Source organism: Peromyscus eremicus, chromosome 12, assembly GCF_949786415.1.
Source record: "Peromyscus eremicus chromosome 12, PerEre_H2_v1, whole genome shotgun sequence".
NCBI lineage: Eukaryota > Metazoa > Chordata > Mammalia > Rodentia > Cricetidae > Peromyscus > Peromyscus eremicus.
The window spans coordinates 60,306,973-60,332,886 of NC_081428.1; the positions used below are offsets into that span (position 1 = coordinate 60,306,973).

Here is a 25,914-nt window from a genome sequence, read left to right on the forward strand (position 1 = left end):
GTGGAAGCGCCAAGGCTTCAGCTCCCTCTCCTGGTGCAGACAAGAGCTTTCCTCCAGAGAAGCCGGTTCCTTCAGCCAAGACAGGTCTCCAGAACTGAGGAGACCCCGGGGCTCTTAACTACATGATTGAGTGCAGGGTTGAGGTTTCCTAACACCAACCCAGCAGACAAGGTTCTTCCATGCTAGACAAAAATACTTTCCCATCGTGCTAAGATTTTAACCAAGGCTCAAGGCCCAAGTGCTCAACTTTTAAAAATAACTTTTAGCAACCTGTGTGCTAAAAGATGCATCCCACTTTCTGAAAAGTCTTTAATGTCTCACTATGGTCTCTGCAACCCATGGTGCTGTTAGGGCTCACCCCATTCGTAAACACATAAATAGAGGTGTAAGCTCTGGGAGTTCTTTTTGTTGGAGTCAGGGTTTCTCTGTGTAGTCCTGGCTGTCTTGAACTCACTCTGTAGACCAAGCTGGCTTCGAACTCAGAATCTGTCTGCCTCTGCCTCCCGAGTGCTGAGAGTAAAGGCGTGTGCCATTGCACTCAGTGTGGGGTTCATAAGAATTTGTGTTTATGTATAAACATAAATCGGGTGCAGTTCTAAATGGAGGGGAGTTTCTGACCTTTCTATTTAGCCAAGACAGCCAAAGTTATAAAGCCCTCTCAGCACTAACTAGGTATGGCCCCAGGCTGTGTGCTCTCACAGCACAATCCAGTCTCGGACAGACTGGTTCCAGAAAGGAGAATCCTAGATTCCCTGGACTCAGGCCCTCCATCTAAAATCTGACCAGCCCACTGAGTCCAGTGCAGTTTTATCTGACAGAGAGGCCTCTTCAGGACCCAGGCCTGTTCCTACTGAAGCCAGTGACCCCGAGGCCTCCCTTTCAGGACCCAGGCCTCTTTCTGTCAGGACTTCCATAGCCCAGACCAAAACATTAGCTGAAACTTGCCTTATATCCACATCCACGGAGCTTTGGAAACTAAAACATCTTCCCAGGATTCCCAGCTGCAGCCAGAAGCCAACAGAGTTCCATCTGACAGCCATGGGCGCATGTTCTTACAGGTGCAACCAATAGAGCCCTAACCCACACAGAAGCAGATCCCAGGGAGGAACTGATGGTTACAGGTTGGCCCGTTTCTGGCTTAACTAGTTCACTGCTGCAGGGAAGCCCAGGTACTGTGGTTTCACTGCCTACAGCCAGTGTAGGGTCAGGGCCAAACCACGGCGTCCCATACCTAAAACACTTGACTATAAAAAGAAAAGTGGTCAGCAAAAGCCGATGTTCATGATTCTGGGCTTCTGCTGTGGTGGAAGTGAGGACCCTGCCTCCTTTCCTCATGCTGATCCAAATATTCTGGTTCTCATTGAGGTCTGAAGACCATTTGGCTCTTCCTTGATCTCTCTCTCTCTCTCTCTCTCTCTCTCTCTCTCTCTCTCTCTCTCTCTCTCACACACACACACACACACACACACACACACACACACACCTTGTTTCTCTTCCCTGGTCTCAAACACACACACACACACACCTTGTTTCTTTGACCTATTCAAGGGCGTGGGTCACATGACTCCACATTCAAAATGGCACCTGAGCAGACCAGTGTGCCAGCTATGTGTCAGGCTGTCCCTGTCCTGATGCCACCAGTGTTTGCACATCTGGAAACAGCCGAGTCACTTGCCATTTCCACATCAGCTAGACCATCTGCACACATGGGAGGAAAGCTTGGCATTTCAATCAGACATACAAAACCTAAAAGCTAAAAACAACAAACCCCCTCACAGGGTCTGTCTGTTACTATAGCACACTCTGAACCCCTTGCGGGTAACTGGAGAGAAAATCAGGGCTGTGAGCCCCTCACCTCACTGAAATGTCTCCTGTGTCCTGCACCATAGATTCTGCTCAGGCAGTATGGGGTGAGGCCTAAGCAAACGAATTTCTAATGGATGCCACAGGGGATCTGGACGTTTCTTAAAGGTGGGCCTAGGCTAAAGGCCTCTTCTCTAAGCAAAAGCTAAACAGCATGGGGCCATGAAAACAGTACAACTGACTGACCCATACAAAATGACCAGTCCTAGTGGGGAAACAGGACCAATACCAACAGAGTGCCCAGAATAGTGTAAGACTGCCCCAGCATTCCGACATATTCAGGGCATACGGCATTCAGGCACAGAAGCCTGTAGATAGGTGTTTGGTGTGGAGGAGTCTAGGAAATCTTCAGCGACCCTGCCTCCCGCCCCCACACCCTTTGTTAAGAGCTGGAGTCTGCTCAGCCTCAGAGCCAACCTTGGCCCAGCTTTACCTTTACCCATGCTCATGTGAGTCGGTCCTGCCCTCCAGGGAAAACTCCAGACAGTAGCCATGTTGAAGACCATGCATGGCCTGCAGATGTCCACAGCTCCTCTTCTGGTTAAAATGGCTGCCAGGATCCACGAGACCGAAACTCTCTTTGGCCACAGGCTCTGTCAGAGCTCTCGGAAGCACAGGAGGTGTAGCGCATGTCTCCTCAAGCTGGGTGGAGCATAGAATAACAGAAGGCAAGCACCTGAGACTGAGGAGGGTGGGCCCTCTTGGGACCACCTGCATCTCCTTGGCTCTCCAGGAGCAGAGCTGTCTGAGGCAGCTGGCCAGCATCCTGGTGTGCACACTGCTGGTCCATAGGTGGTCCATGCGATTGACTTTACACAAGATCCTAGGGAGGGCACTGGTCACTGGCCCCACCCTCCATTTTGTCCTTCTCCGGCTCTCTCTTGTGTCTCACTTTTTTCTTTTATTTTTCTTTCTTTATTTTTGAGACAGGGTTTCACTGTGTAGCTCTGGCTGTCCTGGAACTCACTCTGTAGGCCAAGCTGGCCTCAGTCTCAGAGATCCACTTGCTTCTGCCTCCTGAGTGCTGGGATTAAAGGCGTGCACCACCCAGCTGACTTTTTCCCCCTAAATCATTCTCTTCTGAATTTACCTTGGTTTCCAGGGATAATAGGATGAACTCTTTCTTGTAGTAGCCATCTTTGACAAAGGACCAAAATTAACTATGAGCAGTGAGCCTGATGTGTTGGAGAATATTATTTTAAGGTGTGTTACTTTTGTTTATGTTGCATTTGTTTAACTCTGTGAAGCTGTGTTACTGAGCCTGTGTAAACACTGCAGGCTTCAGAATCGGAGTGACATCCACAGGCCCTGAGAAGGGAGGACCTGTGCTAACCAAAGGATCCGAAGGCCAGACATACGGTCGGTCCCCTGTCACAGTCTACCTGTCACAGTCTTGGTTGTCAGCTTGATTACATCTGAGATTAACTAAAAGCCCTAAAAAGCTGGTTACACCTGTGAAGGATTTTTAATCAAGTCATTTGAAGTTGGAAGACTGGCGGGTGGCGGTGGCACACTCCTTTAATCCCAGCACTCAGGAGGCAGAGGCAGGAGGATCTCTAAGATTGAGGTCAGCCTGGTCTACAGAGTGAGTTCCAGGACAGCCAGGGCTACACAGAGAAACTCTATCTTGAACGCTTCCCCCACCCCCAAAAAGAAAAGTTGGAAAACCCACCTTGAATCCAGATCATCTGAGGTCAGAAGACCCACTTTAAATCTGGGCCACACCTCACGGCAGCCTACGTAAGACGGGATTCCAACGTCTACTGAAGACCAGCCGAGGCATTCAGCCTCATGTGTAGGAGCCCACAAAGATTCCAATTTGTGGCTTGACTCAAGGTCAGAGAGTCAGGGTTTATGCAGCTCTCCAAGGCTGCATAATAGGGCGCAAAGGCGTGGTTACCAGGTGTCTTATACTTCAAGGCCTAATCACAAGAAGCTTTGCCGTGGGGCCTGGTTACCAGGTGTTTTGAAGGGTCTACACTTGGTTGTACTTTGATCTTGGAAGGGGGAGGTCTTTTGCCTCTGCCCTTGCTAGTGTATAAAAAGCCCATTAGAAATAAACTCGAAGTTGCTAGGTATTGAAGCAGGGCCCTCCCAAAGCTATCATGTGTCTCTGTCTTTTTCTTCATCTATATTTCTATATAGCACTTCTCAATTCCTCACTCCCCTCTTCAAGGGACCCTGATAGGTCAGGGCTTAACCCCAACACTGGGCCCCCCAACACTCATGGACTAAACAGCTACTGGATTCTTGGACTTCCTCTCAGGAGACAGCCATTGTTGGACTAGCTGGACCACGGCCTGTGTGACACCCTGATAAATCCCCTTTCTATATATATAGACTGTCTATCAGTTCTCTTCCTCTAGAGAACCTAATACACCACCTGATTATAAAGTCCTTGAGCCTCCTTAAGGATGCCTCTGGTGCCATCCAGGGCTCCTTGCCTGCCCACACCTACAGTGAATTACACAGAACACGTGTCTCAAAGGGTGGAAGCTACACATGCTGAGGCTGAGCAGGAGAACCCAAGAGGACTGGAATCTTTCACAGCCATCCAAGTTAGGGCTCTGTCCAGAATGCTGGGAAACTGAAATTGGGAGCTCCTTTGTGAGCAGTCCGGCGGAACTTCCCATTCCACAGATGAAGAAAGTGAGGCCCATTGAGACATGATGGGCACAAGCTACCAAAGAGCTGAACCACTCACCTCACTGCTGGGAATGGAACAGAGAGGAAGGGGCTAGGGTCCCACCATCCCCTTCTGGGGCATGATCCCAACATCTGGGAGACCTTCCAGCAGCTTCCTATCAAAGCCCCTTCCCAGCAGTGCTAAGGAACCCAGCCTTCAGTATTCAGGCCTTTGGGAGACAATGAGCTACACGGTAAAGCAAAGGCCAAGAGTGTGTACCTTTAAGTGGTATGATTCCAAATGCTTTTCCCCTCATGATTTTATTTCCTATCTTGTCCAATTAAAAATTTTTAATTAGAAAAACTTTCATTCTAGGCAATCAATAAAAATACAAAAGCTGGGTGGATAGGCTAGTCAGTAAAGTGCTTACCTTTATAATTTTTAAATTATTAAATGACAGATCTGGCCAGGCAGTGGCACACGCCTTTAATCCCAGCACTCGGGAGGCAGAGACAGGTGGATCCCTGTGAGTTCGAGGCCAGCCTGGGCTACAGAGTGAGATCCAGGACAGGAACCAAAACAACATAGAGAAACTCAGTCTCAAAAAAACCAAAAAATAAAAATGAAAAAATTGGGGTTGGGGATTTAGCTCAGTGGTAGAGCCCTTGCCTAGCAAGCGCAAGGCCCTGGGTTCGATCCTCAGCTCTGAAAAAAATAAATAAATAAATAAATTTTAAAAAGATCTGATCCTGGCATGGCAGACACATCTGTATCCCAACACTCAAGAGGTTAGGGAAAGAGGACTGCCTCGAGTTCAAGATCAGCCCAGGCTGCGTAGTTCTAAGGAAGTCTAAGCTACAGAGTGAGGTCCTGCTACAAAATAAAAACAAAAACCAACAAACCAACAGAGCCAACAAGATGCTTCAGCGAGCAAAGGCACTTGCCCCCTAAGCCTGTAGACTTGAGTTCCTTGTTGGAACTTACAAAAAGATGGGAGGAAAAAACCAGCTCCGTAGTTGTCCTCAGACCTCCCCAGGCACGCTGTGGCTGTGGCACACCTATCCCTGCCTCCCAAATCATGTTACACACACACACACACACACACACACACACACACACACACACAGAGGCACGCTGTGGCACACCTATCCCTGCGTCCTAAATCATGTTACACACACACACACACACACACACACACACACACACACGGAGCTGGGTTTTGTAAAATGAAGCATTCTTGTTACTACTTCCGGCTCGCTATTGCAACCTTAAGAAATGAGGAAATCATGGTTGGCCGTGGGCCACAGTCTCCAGGCTGCTTGTCAAGAACTTCCAGCAGGGGGCAGCAGGACACCGTGGGCAGCTGGTCCCTTCACAGGCATCTCTTCCTCCAGGGTCTCTGTGAGAACACCCGAGGTGGTGTCTGGGGCTCGAGTGCCACATGCACACAGCACTGACTATAGAAAACAGGATTTGAACAAGTTAATTCAAGGTCTCCCGGAGACCCCAAAGTAAATGGAAGAGAAACTACATTTTTTCCAAAATTGCTTCCCCCCCACCCCCCACCCCCCACCCCCCAGTTTAGGAAGTCTCAAAGTCTTACATAGTCTTATATTTCCAAAAGGACTTATGGCCCCTTTTCTAAGCTGCACAAGAGGAAGGGTATTCAGAACCAGTTCTTTGCCTCAGGCAATCAGTGCTCAGCCTAGAGCAGGCCAAGTACAGAAAAAGGAAATTTGGCCCAAAGCTTAAAATGGATTGATTTGAATGAAGGTCCTGTAGGCTTGAAGCATTGCAGGGACAAAAACCATTGGAGAGGGGCTGAGATGTTCAACAGTTAAGATTGCTGACCGCTCTGGCACAGTACCCAGGTTCAGGTTCCAGATCAGACACGATGGCTCACAACAGGTTGTTAACTAGAGTTGCAGGGGAGCTGAATCCCTCTTCTGGCTCTGTGGGCACCAGGCATGCATGTGGTGCAGAGACATACATGTAGGTTAAACACTCATACACATAAAAATTTTTAAAAATCAACTATTTGTATTTATTTTTTCGAGACATGGTTTCTCTATGTAACAAACAGCCTTGGCTGTCCTGGAAATCACTCTGTAGACCAGGCTGGCCTCGAACTCACAGAGATATGCCAGCCTCTGCCTCCTGAGTGCTTGGATCAAGGGTGTGCGCCACCACGCCTGGCTAAAAATCAATTTTTAAGAATCAAAACATTAGCCGGGGCGGTGGTGGCGCACACCTTTAATCCCAGCACTTGGGAGGCAGAGACAGGCAGACCTCTGTGAGTTCGAGGCCAGCCTGGTCTACACAGAAAGATTCAAGACAGGTACCAAAACTACACAGAGAAACCCTATCTGGAAAAAATAAAAAAAATTAGTGAGAGATTTGTCAAGGAAGTTGGGCATTGTGAGCCCAGGGCTTAGTACCACAGGGTCCTCAGCAGGACCATATCCACTGCCAGAGCCTGCTTACTCTTCTGGACTCAAGGCTATAGGTCAGGAGGGTACTGGGAACTACTCATCTCCAAAGGGAGATGTTAAGGTTCTGCAGGAAACAAGCTGAGATGGATCTGGGCTCTGGGCCCCAGGCAGGCCCTAAGGGTTTGATGAGGGAAAGGGTTGGTCAGGGTCTATTATTTAGACAGTGGAAGAAACATTTTTTTTTTAAAGATTTATTTATTTATTATGCATACAGTGCTCTGTCTGCATGTATGCCTGCAGGCCAGAAGAGGGTGCCAGATCTCACTACAGATGGCTGTGAGCCACCATGTGGGTGCTGGGAATTGAACTCAGGTCCTCTGGAAGAACAGTCAGTGCTCTTAACCACTGAGCCATCTCTCCAGCCCGGAAGAAACATTTTGTGGGGAAGCCACACATCTCTGCACTCTAGCATCTACAAACCATCTATTCCTGCCTTCAGCAATGCAGAACACAGGTGGGGAGCATGTGTGGTTGGTACAGTTCCTATCTAGAAGTCTAAGCAAAACCTGGGGGGGGGGCCCAAAGGTACCTGCTCATCTCTCTTGAAGCACCCTAACTATTGGTATGGTTCAAGTCCTGACCCTGATAAAGTGTATGGATGTGTTAGGCTCTGCTGGGGACCACTCAGAAAGGGAGGCACGTGCCAGAGTGTACGCACCCAGCTGTCTTACTTAGGGTTTCTGTTGGTGTGAAGAGACAGGACGACCACAGTAATTCTTAGAAAGGGGCGGCTGGCTTATAGTTCAGAGGTTTAGCCCATTATTGTTATGGCGGGAAGCATGGCGGCGTACAGGCAGATGTGGTACCAGAGAGGGACTGAGAGTTCTTACATCTGGATCAGGAGGCAGCAGGAAGAGAGACGCTGGGTCTGGCTTGGACATTTGAAACCCCGAAGCCCTCCCTCAGTTACACACTTCCTCCAACAAGGCCAGACAGACCTCAGCAAGTCCATACCACTTAATAGTGCCACTCCCTATGGGCCTCTAGGGAGGGGTGGGGGGTCACTTCCATTCAAACCACCACACCAACAGAAAGTTGCTTGGATTCAATCTTTACTTCCAATCCCAGACAAATCTCCCCTTTTCATTTCAAAAGTACCAAACAAACATGGACAGGACGGGAAAGCTAACATTTGCAAGCTGTATACCTTCAACCGGCGCCTCCCCAGTTCCACCACCAACACCCACAGACGCCAGGCAGTCCTCAGGGGGCTAGTCATCAGCTCTACACCATAAATGCGTGACCTTTTTATTTCATAGAAAAAAAAAACCACCAACCCGAAAAAGCCAGACTGCGCCCTTGCTTTGTACACGCAGACTCTTCCACATATACCATGGCGTCTGACCGGGTGGGGAAACGAGGGGCAGGCCAGCCTTCAGCAGTTCATGGAGACAGCAAGCTGGAGGCAGCAGGGAGCTGAGAATACCAGAGTCTTCTTGCTTCTCCAAGTGCCTCTGGCCTGCAGCCAGGGCTCATGGCCAGCTACCTCCCGTGTGGGTAGCAGGCCCCCTAAGGCTCAGTGGAGGGCATCTCGCTGCTTCCTTAGCTAGTGCGAGCAAGTGGAAAGCAATCCAAGACACCTCAGTCTTTGTCCTCGGTCCTGCTCCAGCCACCCCGAAGGAGCCACCGACCTCCTTCAGTCCACCGAGCCGTTGTAGGATTTGTTGAACTTGTTGAAGGCGAAGTCGACGGTGTGTGTGGAGATGGGCTTTCTGTACAGTGGGTTTGAGGCCTGCGAACGAGAGAGAGAGAGAGAGAGAGAGAGAGAGAGAGAGAGAGAGAGAGAGAGAGAGTGAGTGAGTGTGTGAGTACAGATGTTAGCTCAACCTCTGGTCTAGCACCTCCGGGGATGCCTGCTTCGGGCTGGCTCTGTGCACTGGGGGATTCCCTCCCTTCTCCGAGCTTTCCCTCTTCATCTCTGAAACAGAGGGCTCAGGCAGAAAGCCCCCAATTCCTTGTAACCGGAGCAGACAGACTCTATCTCTGTGGTGTGTGTGTGTGCGCGTGCGTGCGTGCGTGCGTGCGTGCGTGCGTGTGTGTGTGTGTGTGTGTGTGTCTGTCGGTCAGAGGTCCTTCCTCTGAGCCCGGCTCTCCTGAAGCTGCAGGTGTGCCTGGGGCGGAAGGACCTGCTCATATGGCCATCCAACCAGACCCGACAGCTTGAGCCTTTTTCTTGGGTTGGGCCTGTGTGTCCACCCAACTCCCCACTGACCCTGCTCTGGCACTCTGCCCCACAGCGGTCCCAACACGGACCAGGGGTCTACGTGTTCCCCAAGTCTTCCAGGTGTGTGGCTCTCTTATCCAGCACTGCAGATGTGGATGCTCCACTGTTCATAGATTTGTTTGTTCTGTGATACTAGGGATCGAACCCAGAGCCTTGTGCATGCCTGGCGGGCACGCTACTACTGAACTACACTAAAAAGAAAAAAAATAAGGTTTTTTTGGGGTGGTGGTGGTGGTGGTGGTATGAGTGTTCTATTTGCATGTACGCCTGCACACCAGAAGAGAGCATCAGATCCCACTATAGATGGCTGTGAGCCACCATGTGGTTGCTGGGAATCGAACTCAGGACCTCTGGAAGAGCTTATCAGTGCTCTTAACCTCTGAGCCATCTCTCCAGCCCCTGGTTATTTTTATTTTGAGACAAGGTCTTGGTAAGAAGCCCAGGCTAATTTTGAGTTTCCAAGTGCTCCTATCTCAGCCTCTGGAGCAGCTGGGATTATAGGTGAATACGACCACACCTAGCTCACTCTTGGCTGGTTTCATTGTTTTTAATGCCAAAGATACTGGCTGCCTTTGGCCTTTGCTCTAGGCCACAGCCCCTTCTTTACCCATCCCCCACTTACCATTTCATAGCGGGCCCTGGAGCGCTCGCTCTGGAACTTGGCAAACTCTCGGCGGTCATGGATGGTGACGAGCAGCTTCCAGATGGCCAGGAGTGCCATTCCGATCAGAAGGATGCTGCCAACCACAGCCAGCAGGATGGTCATGGCATTAGGGGCGCTTCCACATTCTGAAAGGGACCGGGAGACAGGTGGGCAAAGCCGTTAGCATCCTGCCCACCTCTACCTCCTGACCTCAGTTACACTCAAGGTGAGAGGTTGCCTCCCACAGACAACTTCCCTTCTGTCCCGCGCCCCCATGCTGCCTCTGTGTGACTGAAAGCTGGGGTGGTTGCAGGTGGTCTTCCCAAGACACAGAGAGTAAAATATTCAGAGAATTCAGTAACTGTTTCAAGCTCACACAGCGAAGTGTTGGCAAAGGTGAGCACCCTGGTGAATGGTTACCCGTCTCCTATTGGGCTGTGCCCCAGGGGCTCTAGCCTGGCCCAGCTCCAGTGCAGGGCGCTGGGACACAGCTCTGTCTTCATGTCAGTGGCTTCAGGGACAAACCAGGCATGCAGCAGGTAGCGTACACCACTTCTGAAAGGGCTGGGCTAGGGTCAGGCATTTCTGAGCCCTTGGTGACAAGTTCCGAAGAGCGAACGTGCTTATTTCCAAGCAAAGACGGGGCTTCGAAAGCAAGGCCTCGCTGCCACAGGCAAGTGCCCTGGGCTGGCACTACACCTCCTCTGCCTCTGGCCCAAGAAGGCAATGCTGTGCACAGGGAGTCGGGCTCAACTTGCAAATTGGGTTCTGTGACCTGGAATCTGCAAACCTTTTTCTACTTCCTCCACAATCCAAAAGCTGAAATGGCTGATACAGAAACCCCAGTCACTCTGAGGCACAGGCTGTTAGTCCCAGTGCCCAGAATCCAAGACAGAATTGTTGGTACTGACAGGCTGTCGTGACCCAGATGATCCCCAACTCAAGGGACAACCCAGCCCTGGTGGACCAGCTGCCCTGTACCCTCCCTGCAAAACCCCCTAACCAAGCATGCTAAAGTTTTTTCCGTGGTGACACTCCACAGCAACACTCCCACAGCTCTATTGCCTTAGCCCCAGCCCTCTGCCTCAACAGTATTGCCGGCTGGTGTGCTCCACACAAGTAGTTTGAGACAGGGTCTCATGTAGCCCAGGCTGGCTACACACATTTCTCAACTCTCTGTCTCTACCTTCCAGAGTACTGGGTTCACAGGCATGCACCACCACATAGGGAGAGCACAAGAAAGCAGGCCCAGGATAGCCCCTTGGGCTCTCACCTACCTGGCTCCCTGAGGACCGTCAGGTTGGACCTCCCATTGGGCAGTTCTGTGTAGCTGAACATCATGACGCAGTCCTTAGCCGTTTTGTAGAAGCAAAGCACAGCCTCCTGGTCATCTTTGACTAGGAGAGAAGCAAGCAGAAACACCCTGAGCATCTCTCTGGGAAACACTGGAACGGCTGATGGACAAGGGTCGAAGCGAAGCACCTCAGAAAAGGACGGGAGACTTAAAAGGGGCCTCGGGGCTTTAAAACAAGCTCAGATTTCTCACATCAAGATCACAGGCCCAGGGCTGAGTGTATGGCTTAGGGGACATGTGGATCCCATCAGGACTGTCAACCCTCTGAAGTCTTGGCTGGTGGTGACATGAAATAAAAGAAGCCTTCAATGGTTGGGAGTGGGCACGGGTGAGTGGAACTGGATGCAACAGGCCTGAGTGAGTGTCAGCCTTTGGAAACTGGCCCAGTCTGCAGGGCTGACCTGACTAAAGAAGACAAGATGGTGCTCTTCCCCAAGAGCTGGAACTCAGGGTGCCGAGGCTCTCCGGATGAGAGGCTGGCTTCGTGGTGGCATTTCACACTGATACTGTGAGCCCCTGCCAGAGGTCACGCCGTTAAAGACCCAGCTCTGTCTATGGCAGGTTTCATTCCTGCCAAACTCCTTCCTCAGTTCCACAGCCCTTCTCTTTCCCCACACGGTCCTTGACCAGAGTGGACAGTGTTACTGTCTTGCCCGGGTCCCCGGAAAAGGGTTTGAAGACTGATCTTTAGGATAGGGTTGGAGAAAAGGATGTCAGATCACAAGGGCATCTTGGTCTCAAATCACTACCACGGGTTAATGCTATGACACTAAATGTGCCTCCTTTCCTCTTTCCAAACCTGGTTGAACAGGACCTTCAATCAGGAAGTAGATGAAAGGGTGTAGTTAGCAAACTTGAAGACCCAACCTTTTCTCTCAGCCCCCTCAGAGTTGGTGAGGGTGTATTTTTTTTTTTTTTCCTGTGACAGAGGTGTCTCTATGTAACAGTCCTAGCTGTCCTGGAACTCGTTTTGTAGACCAGGCTGGCCTCCAACTCACAGAGACACATCTGCCTCTACATCCCAAGTGCTGGGATTAAAGGTGTGCCCCGCCACCACGTGGCTGAGGGTGGGTATTTTTAAAAGCACAAGGAAGAACTGGATGCCGTGGCACACAATTATAATCCCAGTGCTTGGGAGTCTGAGGCAGGAGGACAGAAAGTTTGAAGTCAACCTGGGATATATAGTGAGAGCAATATACAAACAGAAACAAAATAATAAGGCTGGGCGTGGTGGCGCACCTTTAATCCCAGCACCCATGAGACAGAGGCAGGCGAGTCTCTGTGAGTTTGAGGCCGGTCTGGTCTATATAGTGACTTCCAGGCCAGCCAGGATTACATAGTGAGACCCCGCCTCGAAAATAAACAAGTAAGCAAACAAAAAGCAAGCAAGCCAGCCAGTCAGTCAGCCTGCCTAGGGACAAGTGATGGACCCAACATGTACTTCTTTGCAGAGTCCCCTCAGAGGACTGGGCTAGGAGGAGCTGTGCACGAAGGACAGGCTTGTTTGTGGGAGGTGGGAAGGGAGCCCTTCTTCCCTAACTCCATGTGCTTCATGCAAGAGGAGCTCCGCCAGGCCCTGGACGGCAAGCTAGGGGAAGGGTGAAAGGCAGGAGTGTGTGAAAGGTTGCAAAGAATTCCCAACTCCCCAGAGCCTGGCACAGGGCTGGCCACAGGGTAGGTGCTCACTGAATGCTTGCGTGATAAATAGACCGAGCATACTCCGGGCCACGACTGGGCCAAGCAGTCAGGCAAAGCCAGGGGAGAGGGAAAAACAGAGTCTACAAAGAGAGAAGCCAGGACCGCGACAGGCAGAGCCAGGGCCAGGAGTTTGCAGGAGCTGGGGGTCAAGACAGAGGGCAAGCCTGCTGGCACTGGTGAGCCTCGGTTGAAAGTTCCCTCTTCAGACATGCAGTCCCTTGGGAATTGCTTAATCATTTCAAAATGTAGCCAATTGAGGGAACTCACAATGTTAGGCCAGTGCCCAGAAATGTCCACACGTGTTAGCATATAATCTTGTGTCGTCCCGTCCCCCCCCCCCCCCCCCCCCCCGCCATCCTTTCTCAGTTGACATTGCCTACCGTGGACATTTTAAACAGCATCATGTAATACCTCTGTTCTTTTCTGACCAGTATCTTTCACCATCCCAGTGATCTGGAGGCTCAGATGTGTTACCATGTTAGTGCTTTGCTCTCTATTGTGATAAAAAATAATATTCCGTGACGGATGGATATAGAACATTTATGTCATCATTCATTCATTAATGAGTAACTGACTATTATAATCAATGCTATAAATGTGACTATTGGGCTGGAGGGATGGCTCAGAGGTTAAGAGCACTGGCTGCTCTTCCAAAGGTTCTGAGTTCAATTCCTAGCAACCACATGGTGGCTCCCAACCATCTGTAATGAGATCTGGTGCCCTCTTCTGGCCTGCAGTCATACATGCAGACAGAACACTGTATACATAATTAATAAATAAATCTTAAAAAAAAAAATGTGACTATCAGGCCCAACTCTTTGAGGCATGTACCTCACAGCGGAATTGTTAGATTGTGTGATGATTCTACGAGTAGCTTTTTGTGCAGCCGCCAAACTGATTTCTGTGTGACATTCCTGCCACTAGTATGTGAGGGTCCCATCCCACGGTCCCCTTTGGGAACCAGCAATCATGCCAAGGTAGCTATGCTGGGCTTGACTCAAGGCTGAGACCATGTGCTCCCCAGAGAGGGGAAAAAAACCTCCTGAAGCCTGCCAAAGTCCAGAGAGACAGCTTGTCCATAGTTACCCAGAGCACTCACCGATGGCGTCGACCCACGTGATCACCTCGTCTTTGCACTGATGGTGGCAGGTCTGGTTGTCAGGTTTCCCCAAGTGAAGTAGCAAGCACTCCACACAGTCTCTGAGAAAATCAATGTGATCATTAGCTGCTGGGTAATGTCCCAAAGGCTCAGCCGCGCTCCTGAGGTCTGGCTTTGGGGACACGATGCTCTGACATCTTACTGGCGTTAAAAGGAAGCCCCAGGGTCTCAGAAAGACATGTATGAGTTTAGAGACATCACTGATATACAAGTCAATTTGCCAGCTGCAGGCCTTCCCAATTCCGACAGCAGGAACCAAATCTGCACCCTGCTATAGTGAACTGGCCAAGGAGTCAGCTCAGGGAATAATAACTACTCCTGGTCCTCGGGAGTACCTCCACATTCCTGGGGCCAGCGCGTGAAGCCCTTGTGTTACCCCAATCTTAGTATTCTCATGTGTCACTCTCTGGACAAGGCTCATGTAATAACATGTCCTCTCCAGAGGACTTTTAGCAGTAAGCCTCGGTGCCTGGGCTCCACTGCACCCTAAGAGCCGACCTCTAGGATGGGGCTTCCTGGCAAGTCTGATGCCTGGAAGGACTGATCATCACCGTCTGGGCACCTTGGGCTCCCACCCCCTCCCCATTCCCACACAGTGTCCACCTGCCAGCGTCCTTCAGGGCATGCTGGCCACTTCCCTGGTAATTGGTCTACACTAAAGCTGGTACATTTTATAACAGAGACCTTCTCTAGAAAATGGATGAGGAGTCAAAAAGAGGCCTTCTTAGTCACCCCGCTCCCCCCCCCCACCTTTGGGTGACTGCATGTGAAGATGCTTAATTACAATGCCCTGTTGAACAGTTACTATTTTTTTTTAATTTTTATTTCATGTGCATTGGTGTTTTGCCTGCAGGTGTATCTGTATGAGGGCATCCGATCTCCTGCAACGGAAGTTACAGACAGCTGTGAGCTGCCATGTGGTTGCTGGGAATTGAACCCAGGTCCTCTGGAAGAGCAGCCAGTGCTCTTAACCGCTGAGCCATCTCTCCAGCCCCCACTTATTACATTCTACATCATCAAATCTGCGTCCAGACAGTCTCCTGCCTGAGGTTGCATCAGAATAGAAAACTTGGGGGGCACCAGAGGGAAGGCAGGCCTCAGCCAAGCCACTGTTAAAGTTTGGGAGAGAGGAAGGGTCCCTGCCTCTTTGGGAGGACCAGGGTGGTGCCACAGGAAAAGCAAACCCTGGGGCAGCATGGGTAGTGTCAAGCAGCCCAGGGGACAGCAAGTCTTAGGGCTCTGGGGAAGTGGCACTGGGAAGTCTCAGATTGAGTGGGATTCTAGAGCCAGGGATGCAGGGGAGGTGCTGTGACCCTGGAGTGAGGGGTAACCCCACAAACCCCAGCCACAAGGGGGCAGGTCACCCTGCTTATCCCACAGGGGACGAGAAGAGCTGGGTATCTAGAAAGTTCCCTGATACCAGAGGGATCTCTATCATACTGTAGGGCCACTCTACAGAGGAAGCCAAGACGTCAGAAGAGGAGAAGCAGATCAGGGCCCCTCCCAGTGTCCTGCCTCCCGGACATGCTCTGACTACCCTCTGGACACTGACAAGGATTAGATTGTGGGTAGATTATGGAAAGAGAGAGAGAGAGAGAGAGAGAGAGAGAGAGAGAGAGAGAGAGAGAGCGAGCGCGAGCTGGGACTTTCTTGAGAGGACACTGACATGCTTAGGAATCTACTCCAGAGTTGGCAATCCTTCTCTCTTTGGTCTGATCTCACAGACACTCGAGTTGAGCCAGGCAGTAAGGCTTGTATCTGTCTCCTGACCTGCCTGGTCCTCCCTCTCACGCCCACCCCCACCCCTCAGGGTAGGCAGGCTTGGCCCGGGGCCAGGAAGGGGTGGTGGCTCCATCTCTGGTCATTCACGCTGACCCTTGCTGGACCTCCTGCCAGTCTCCAGGATCAACACATGGCAAACAGGATGCCTGTTTCCGGTTGGCTGCTGGAGCGACCCCCACCTCCCCGCCCCCAGAGGCTCTGCTGTATGTATCACCACAGCTCCAGGTCACTTCTAGGACACACTCCATACAACCCACGGGGATACAGCAGCCTAGATCTGAGCCCCCCCACCCCCCACCCCCCACCCAAAACTCAGGCTGCACTGTAGTTACGTATTAAAAGCATGTCTGCCCCTTGACAAAAACAAGCCGCTTGGAGATTTTGTGCAAGGCTTGTTAATTGAAATCAGCTGGAGCCGGGTGTGACCTCACCAAAGTGAAGGGCGTGTTTGGTTAGTTCTAGAACACAAGGATGAAGGACTCAAGTATTCAAAAACCTCTCAGAAAACAGAAAGTAGGAAAATGGCCTAAAATTAACTTTGTCGAAAGAAATAAAGGAAAAGAAAAAAAGAAAAAAAATTCCATTAGGCTGTGAAAGACACAGAAGGTCAGTGTGGTCCTGGGATAGATGAGAAGGGCCAGTCCCTATCTTTGGGCTTTCCTAGCTCTTCAGATATTTAAAAAGCAAGGGTTGTTTTTCCCTGAGGCCTCTTAACTGCCCCCAAGACAACCCCACATTGCCTGCGGCTCCACAGGAAGGTAGATGAGGTTTCAGCTCCTCTTCCTGACTCCGTGTGCTGCCCCAGCGCGGCCTGCTCCCCATCAGCCTCATGTGCCCTAAGCAGTGCGAGTGATACTCCCCAGGGTCTGCTGGGAACTGTGGTGGGGCCAGGGGGTCCCTTGGACACAACATGCTGACTGGGGCTGTGACACCACCCATACAGGCGTGGTGTCTGGGCCACTCCCTGCCCATCTTGTCTCTCCATGTATAGGCAGGTTCAGTTGCCTGTGCCCAGGGTTGTCTGTGGCACCCAGCCAGGGAAGGTCAGGCCACTGGGAACGTTTCTGAACACAGTCGACCGACCGGCAGCAATCACAGGCTCTGAGAGCATGAACTCACTTCATTATCAGCCTGGCCAGACGTTAGCAGGGACATCTGCCAGAAGAAAATCACACACTTGTGCTCCCCCGCCAAAGAGTAACACTGCCTGTATCACCACTTGTTTCTGTGTGGTGCCCAGCTCCCCCCCACCCATCTGCCCCGCCCCGGGCTCCTCAGCACCAAGGATGACACAGCTGTTTCCCAGCAAGTTCGGACGGCCAATGTCACACGCCTGTGCTCCAGGCTGCACCTTGTCTTGACTCTTGCAACAATTGACCTCGGTGGCAACCCAGTGGTGGGGGTGAAGAGCAGGGCCCAGGATGGTCATCAGGTTGTGTGTGTGACCTGACTCCGGGCTGAGCCAGTGACTGTAGCCTAGACAAGCTCTACATTCAGCGCTACTCTATTAGCAGCATAAATAGAGCAGAAAAACCCCACAGCCTCGGCACTCGCTTCAGGCATCCCTATCTAGGTCGGCGCCTTTCCATCCTATTAGCCTCCTGACGACAGGCTGTTTAATGCAGCAGTTCCCACGGGCCTGGTCCATGCAGCATTGTTTGGGAGATGCTCTGCGGGGGATCTGGGAAAGAGCGTACACCGCATTCCCTTCTGAGAACACACGATGGCATACCCGAGCCTCGGTTTGGTCCAGACCCGGCCCGATCCCTACCCTGCCCCCCCCCCCCCCCCCCCCCGACACATACACCCAGCATTTCATGGCCATTATTCTGGTGACTGTTAGGACAAGTTCGGGTCGGCAGCCTGTGTGTAGGCAGGAGGTTGGGCCGCAGGCACAAGAGGCCGGCTGGGGAGGGTTGCCTGGTGAGACACAGGCCTGGGGTGAGGGCGGAAGAGCAGGCAGGCCCTTACCTCTTGGAGCTGCAAGCATCTGGGCAGGTCGGGCACTTCTCACATGTCTCCCCAAAGGCTCCAGGCTCTGTACACTGGCACTGCCCACAGACGCAGCGGCCACGGTCACTGCAGATCTGCCCATCCTTGGCCCGGCATGCGCTGATGTCTGTTGAGCAGTTACAATTGTCCCCAATGTAACCTGCGTGGCACTTGCATTCTCCACAGTGACACTCGCCATGGCCTAAAAGGACACACACACACATATATATATATGTGTCAGGGCTTGCTGGTCTTTATATATGAGCACATGCAGGGCCTGCCATGTACCAGGGTGAGGAATCCCACAGAGAATGGGACCCTGGCTTTGTCCTCAGAGCCAAAGAGGGCCTGGTGATGCCACAGGATAATATGCATGGTGCTTTGATTGGTCAAGTCATGACACAAAACCAGAAAAGCTTCCTGGTTCAGTTGATATGTGAAGATAGTTCCCCCGGCGTGTCCACGCCAGAAACTGAATGTCGAACGGCAAAGCTACAGACTAGATGAAGCAGAGCAGCCTCTTCTGGACAGTCTAGCTGGACCGTAAACCAAGCAACAGGGTCCTTACAACAGGAGCAGGGGTTGGGGGATGGGGGGGTGGGGGATGGGTGGGGAGGATGTGTGACGGACAGGAGGAGGCTAGGGGACAACGGAAGCAAGACACCTGGTAGCTGGCTTTGAAGACGATAACCAAGGAACGCAAGGAAGATAGCCCAGAAGCTGGAAGAACCTAGCGCCTCCAGGGCTGTGAGGGAGTACAACCACGCAGGCACTCTGACCAGCCAGGGCAAACAAACTCGGCTGTCTGACCTGCAGCGCTCTAGGAGAAGAGATCCAGACTGCTGGAATGCACAAAACATATGGTGATTTGTTACAGGCCCAACCAAAACCAAGCACAGCCGTGCTTCCTGAGTCCTAGTGAGATGCTAACTTCTGACTCTGGCCCCGGGGCCCTGCCGTCTCTAGACAGAGGGCTGCGGAGCCTCGGCCCTCACTGGCACTCTTGTATCCATGTCTGGCACTGATGTGGGGCTGTCCGCTCCATCCGTCCTCACAGTAACCCACAAGGCAGGTGTAACTCACGAGAGAAGAAAAGGACACAAAGGAGAGACAGCTCACGGAAGGTCACTCAGCCAGTTGCAGGAGAGGGAGTCAGCCCAGTGTCCTTGGTGTGAACTCCTGCTCCACTGCCTCCCAGAGCAGGCTTGGCCATCATGAGAACCTACTGGGGACAACCTAGTTCTTGCTGGATGGGTCCTGCCCCCAGCCTGTCAGGGAGGAGGTGTAATAGAAATGAAAGTATATTGGCAAACTGCCACGTGCTTGCAAAAAGCGGGCTCTTGAGAACAGGGGCATGTCTATTTCAAACGTCCTCTGAAAATGTCCTGAGCAGGCTGGCCCCCTGGCCCTGGGACAGCAAATAGCTAAGGGTATTTCAGACATTGTGCCCTTGAGAAGAGCTGGAAGGTCAACCGTCTCCAACAGAGGTTACTACTGGTTGCCCCGTGGTATAAAAATGCCCGCGGTGGGGAGAAGGGCAAGAGCATCCCCAGAGAGCACTCTGCTCTGCCTGGGACTCTCGATAGGAAGTCTCGGCAGATCTCATGATGTTTGCTTGCCATCAGGCTCCTCCAGTCTTCTCTGTTGGGTGGTTTAAGAGCCCAGTGTGATGTTTTTGCTAGCTATCTGCTACTTACTGCTTGCTAGATGCCTAGGCAAATGCACTCCTTCAAAACAGAAAGCACAGCTATTGTAGATAGCTGTTTGGCCCAGGGAGGCGCTGTCTCAAGGTTCCGCAGGCAGCAGGGGCAGCAGCATCACTGTGTGAGTACCTGCTGGGCACAACCGTGAGTGTCCTGAAAAGCACGGACACAAGCTGTGTCCTCCCCAATTTTCCAGTGCTACAAATGGCTCACTTTCCCAAAGGGTTATTTTTTTATTCGTGTGTCTCTGTGTGTGGTTAGGGGCATACGTGGATGGGAGTCCACAGATCCAGAAGAGGGTACCGGATCCCTCAGAGCTGGACATAACAGACTGTTGTGAGCCTCCTGACATGGCGGCTGGGAACTGAGCTCTAGTTCTGCGAGAACAGCAGGTGTTCTTAACCACTGAGCCATCTCTCCACCCGCTAAATGGCTCATTTTCAAAAGTTGACTGTTTTAGTGGCACATCTTCCTCCTGGTACCCTGTCGCTAAGGCTGACATCGAGAAAACCAGGAGTTTGCACATACTGAGTCTCCACCCATAAATGAGGGCAAGACTGGAGAGCACAGCTTTGGGGGTCGTTATAGTGGGGCTCAGCGTGTTCACCTCCATTTTGGAGTCAGTTATTCTGACACTGGAACCCAGCATGCTCCTGATCACTAATGAATCCAGTCTACAACATAGGTTAAAACCTAACTTTGGAAAGACTATCAGTCACTCAAATTCCTGGTCCTCTTCCTCTGGCTCATGTGCTCTGCAGTGCCCACCACCTGCAAGGGACAAGGGGACCATCTGGAGTGTCCCTGTGTCCTAACCTTCCTTCACATGACAGCCTCTCCACTCACCGTGGGGCTTCGAGCCACAGAGCATTTCATAGGCGGTACTGAGGCACATGGCCAGGCCTCTGGGAAGGGAAGAATGCCAGGCAGGCCAGGAGGAGGCTGAGGAATGCATCTCACACTACCCAGGAGCTGGCATGGGATGTGGATGCCACAGGAAAGTGCCTGTACAAGGTCACAGACTTGGGGGGGGGGGGTTGTTCAGGATCACCACTGTCTCTCCACCAGCTAGTGACCTGAGCAATGGCAACCCAACCCACAAGAGTCTTCAAAGATGAAATGGATCCAACCATACACAACCCCCGCTTCCCGCTCTCACCCCAGGGACTGTGCTAGTCAAATTAAATTCAAGTGGTTCATGGCTAAAGGCAACTTTTGCTCAACATTTCATTATGGGAAACCTGCAGAAAAGTTAAAGACTTTGCAGTGGACACCCAGACACTTACCTCCCAGACTCTGCCCGTGGGTACCACATGTGGCTTTAGCATATCTATCCATTCATCATGGATATTTTTTTTTTATATGTTTTTTTTTGTTTTTTTTTTTTGTTTTTAACATCTTTTTTTTTTTTTTTTTTTTTTTTTTACTTATTATGTATACAGTGTTCTGCCTGCATGTGTCTTTGCAGGCCAGAAGAGGGCACCAGATCTCATTATAGATGGTTGTGAGCCACCATGTGGTTGCTGGGAATTGAACTCAGGACCTCTGGAAGAGCAGTCAGTGCTCTTAACCACTGAGCCATCTCTCCAGCCCCATCATGGATATTTTTTAATGCATTTCAGAGTCTACCTTAGGGGAGAGCTTCATTTCTCATTTTCTAATCTGAGACAGGCTTTCACTAAGTCACCCACGCTGCCTTGAATTCACACTATAGTCCAGGCTGCCCTTGGAGCCCTGATCCTCTGCCTCCATCTCCCAAGTAGCTGTATGCATCACCAGGTTTAGCCAGGGAACAAGTAGACGATATGGTTCTGACATGCTCCAATAGCTCACACATCACAACCTTCCATAAAGCAAGGGTGTAAGAGTCGCAGGAGGCATGGCCGGCGCCACATTTCCCAGCACTAGGAGCCCTTTCCTTGACACACACTGTTTCCTCTCTGCCTCTGCACTTGGCAGCATTAGAAAGTGACCCACATGTAATTTCAAACGGCATCCCAAGATCTCAGAGTTTTGGAGGCGTGCATCACTCCACGGCAGGGCTGGGTTTGAAACCCAGTGTGTGCGCTAAAGGGAAGGAAGTCTTGATTTTCTGGTGACCAAACATCCACATGCAAAGGTCGTCTTGCTACAGGACGGGCACTCTCGGCAGAGGCCCGCGGAGCTCTGGATTCTCACCACGATGGCTGAGCAGCAAGGAAGCCCCACTGTGCTTGTGAGCACATCTGATATCCTCAGAGCTCCAAACACCCAGCCCAGCCGAGTGGGCTCCAGATCCAGAGAGCAAGAGCTGGGGGATGCTGGCGATACAGGAGAGGCCGCCGTGGCTCTTGGAGGGAACAAGACCCACCAGAGACCCAATGTGTCCCCAAAGAACCCCCCACCCTGGTGCAGTGTGGACATGACAGGCAAAAAAAAAGAAGCTGTGAAGTAGAGTGTGAAGAGTCCAGCCTACCTGGGAGAGGGCTGGGAACGGTAGTGGATGGAGGGGCTGTGGGACACAAAAAATCCCCACATGTGGCTTTTTGGCTTCCAGTATTTGAGGATTCCAAAGCAAACTCAAAGAAAACCGAAAGAGAAAGGACTGCCAAGGCCTGTACTTGGTGACACCGTGGAGGCCACCATCACTCATGTCCTTAAGGGAGTCTTGTCCCCAGTAGAGACTTGAATAGTTACAGTTTGGTGACCCCTTGGCTGCTCACTGCCTTTTAAAGATAGCAAAAGAACTAGGGGGGTGGTTTGGTGGTACAGCCCTTGCCCAACATGCACAGGGCACCACATATCACACATAAAAGCTAAAAGCACTTAGGTGAAGATGTGGCATTGGTATCCTCCTTCACACTGGCTGTTATTCTATCTAATAATAGAGAACTTCCCCGGGGAGGCGGGCTGAGCCCCAGAGCCCACGCCACAGTGCTACAAAGCAGGTTAACTGGTAACTGGTAACTACTTATCATCTTGGCTTCAAGTCTTCCAGTCTCCTTTAGGAAGTGTAACTTGCATAGCATCCGGACCCACAGGTCTGATCAGCGTATCCTTATTCCAACGTCTGTTCTCAGACATCTTCTACATCTTCGTATCTGCACAGCTTTGCCCTCCCCTAGCGCCCTAAGAAACGTGTGTATTAAAAGGATGAGCAGCGGGGCTGGAGAGATGGCTCAGAGGTTAAGAGCATCCTCTGTTCTTCCAGAGGTCATGAGTTCAATTCCCAGTAACCACATGATGGCTCACAGCCACCTATAATGAGATCTGGTGCCCTCTTCTGGCATGCACGCAGGCAGAACACTGTATACATAATAAATAAATAAATTAAAAAAAAAAAAAAGATGAGCAGCATTTGGCCCCTGCTCCCAGGATCAATAACCATCAATCACCAGCGTTAAGAGGGCCCAGAGGACCTAACGTGAGGCTTCTTCCTCAAAATCAAACCAAATGATAACACTATCGGGACAGAGGGCCCTGAATTCAATGCCGCCTATTCACTATCAGGCAGACATAAATATGTTTCCATCACACACAGAGAGGGGATACTTGACAGTGAGAGGCTGCCATGAATTGCTACACATGTAACTTATGATCAGCACCTCCCCTGTCAGGATGACGGGCAGCTAAATGGACAGGAAGTTGTAAATGTGCCTATTTATACAGAAATTCAGCTCTACAGAATTCACAAAACGGTGCTTGTGTGGGCTGCAGGCCAAGTCTTCCTGCTGCTTTTACCAAGCAGAATATTGGCTATTCGGAGGCCTGGGCTGGAGTTGGGGAGGCAGCCGGTTTAGAAGGCCAAGGAGCCAGCGAGAGTAAGCTCAGCATCAATGCTTCATGGAGGTGAAGAAGGTCAAGCGGGGGTGTGTGTGCGTGCGCTAATGGGGTCCCAGGACAAGGTCCAGCAGGCAGGCGAGCATGTGGGGCTGTGAGCACAGACACCCGCTGCAGGCAAGCTGGACAGGACGGGATGGGAAGCAAGTGGGAGGACTGCAGAGCATTCTTCTGAAAGAGGGAAACTCAGGAAACCGAACTCTGAAGGAAATCACAGCCTGGCAGGAGAGGAGAAGACCGAGGGGGGTGGCTGTGCCTCTGTGAGATGCCCAGAGGGGCGGAGCTGAAGATAATGAGGAGAGTGGATCGTGGAAAGCTGGAGGGGTTTGGGCTGGACCACATGAAAATCCTCTCTGTGTACTGTGAACTTGGACAAGTCTCTAAACTCTCCGATGGTGTTTCCTTTCCCGTCAGTGAAAAATGACACTTGGTGGCAATGCTCTGAAAATGAAAGGCAGAACTGGCTGCCCCGAACAGGGGGGCTCAGACAGAAGGGAAAGCTACGAGGCAGGCACCGAGGACTTCAGGAGATGGGGGAACATGCCAGTGACAAGAACAGTAGAGGATCTGAAAGCTGGGCAGAGGCATTCCTAAGCAGAGCGGAGGCGCTGCCCAGTCTCCCTAGCCCACTGCGCTCACAGGGACATCAGACTCAGGACAAGCGAGGGCGGGATTTTCATGACTGAGGTTGGCCATGGAAGAGAAGTGGGAAACACAATGAAACATCTAGAACTTGAGGCCGCAGTCAGCAGGATTCTGGGATCAGACTCTGGCCTGCCTCCCTGCCCCATCCTCCATCTGCTGGCTAGTAGAAATGCCTCCGTACTGGGTAGCCCTGTGAGGCAAGCCAACCTGCATAAAACACCTCAGCATGCTTGGCATTCAGGAGACGCCAGCTTCCTCGTCCCGATTGTCACGGCAGTGCAGGAGGGAGGCTTCCTGCCAATCTGATGGAAGGCCTGCGAAGCTGGAAGTTCCCACGGATTACCTGGTCCACACCCAAGCTGAGGCAGCGATGCCCAGGACCAAGTGCCCACACTGCCTGCCAGTGCCAGGGCCTGGTGGAACTGCTGGACCACGGCCACGAGTCTAGGTGGAGTGCCTCACAACACAAAGGCCAACTGAGCCCTGCCGGGGGGAGGCCCCTGGTGTCCTCAGCACCAGCATATTCCAACCCGAAGATAAACTTGGAATCAGCGAAGGGAGGCAAGCCAGGCTGCTAGCCTGACCCTGGAGGCAGGTCCTCAGTTCCAGGCCCACAAAAGCAGCTCCTGCTCTGTTTCACCCACGGGCTGGAAGACAGTGGGCCAGCTTGATGGAGAGAACCGAGGATGGTTCTCGTCTTCCTATGCTCAATTCCAAAGAGTCTCAAGCAGGCAGAAGTCACACCCTTCAAAGCCAGCTCCTGTCTGGTTCTGGAATCCACTGGCTCCCTCCCCCATTCCCGCTGTGGGAAGGCTGAAGCGTCCCTTCTCTTCAAGGTCCCCCTCCCTTCCATTTCACCCTCATGTGTATACAAACCTACCCACCCCCATACACACCCCCACCCCCGTGAGTGCGCCTGCCTCTTCTCTCCTCACAGCTCTGAGGTCGAGGTCACCTTCCCACTTCCAAGCCCTCTCTGCCACAGCTGTGCCTCAGCTTCCAATCTCCCACAGTCCTCCTTGGCCTCAGAACAGGCCCGTAAAACAGGAAGTGGTTAAAGAAATAGAGGGAATGTGTGTGCTGGAGGACCTGGCCCTTCTGGGGTAACTTCCCTGGTACCGCAAGTCCAGCCTCACGTCTGTTTCGCCCAGACATCTGAGCAAAACCTTCAGCCAAGGTGGAGGTCTCCAGCAACTCTCATGAGAACAGGGAACCAAGGTGGCCAATTTATGTGCTACGTGTGCGTGCGTGTGTGCGTGTGTGCGTGCGTGCGTGCGTGCGTGCGTGTGTGTGTGTGTGTGTGTGTGTGTGTGAGTGCATGTCTGCAATACCCCAAGCCAGGGTCCACCGTCTCCCCCTGTGCCTGTGGTAAAGAAGAACGGGAAGCACCCCCCCCCCCCCAGGCATCCTGAGCACTCTGATGCCAGGCTGTGCAGTCTTCTCAGGTGAATTGACTGTGCCTAGACACACACCCAGAACTCCATCTGGGACTTTGAACAGGAAGGGGAAATCCCTCCGGAGACACACTATTCCTGGTTCTCTGTTGACAAACAGGCTAGAGTTATGTAATGGTCCGTTGATGTCCTCAGGTGTCCCTGGCTGGCCAGGGTGTCTCCTACTCTGCCCCTACCCGACTGTTTGACACTTCCCTGGCCTGCACAGATCTCCGTTTCAGAAGAGCAAAGGCAGAGGGTTTCTGAGACGCACGGGATCTTTCCAGCTCCCTCACAGGGCTCTCAGCTACAAGGAGATAACTGCTGGCAACATTGTTTCCTCACCAAGGTCTCCAGAGCTCAGGGCAGCCCCTCCCACAGGGACGCACAGCATAGCTAGTTTAAGCCAGCCTCACGGAGAGAGCCCTGGCCCGTGTCCTTGGCAATCTCAGCACTCACTGGCTGGCCTGGCCAGACCACT

General features: G+C 51.8%; 1 protein-coding gene across 2 annotated transcripts in view; it reads right to left on the bottom strand.

Moving 5' to 3' along the window:
* Positions 1 to 8,016: 8,016 nt before the first annotated feature.
* Itgb5 (integrin subunit beta 5) overlaps positions 8,017 to 25,914 on the bottom strand; it is a 117,325-nt gene continuing 99,427 nt past the window's right edge. Inside the window, exons 11-15 of one of the 2 annotated variants that reach the window (XM_059277248.1) lie at positions 17,813 to 18,035; positions 14,000 to 14,100; positions 11,126 to 11,245; positions 9,857 to 9,994; positions 8,017 to 8,713 (exon numbers count right to left, since the gene is read on the bottom strand). In XM_059277248.1, the coding sequence (XP_059133231.1) occupies positions 8,454 to 8,713; positions 9,857 to 9,994; positions 11,126 to 11,245; positions 14,000 to 14,100; positions 17,813 to 18,035 (842 nt within the window). In that variant the 3' untranslated portion in view covers positions 8,017 to 8,453. Of the gene's footprint in view, positions 8,714 to 9,827; positions 9,995 to 11,125; positions 11,246 to 13,999; positions 14,101 to 17,812; positions 18,036 to 25,914 lie in introns of both variants that reach the window. The other variant, XM_059277247.1, reaches the window with a different exon arrangement.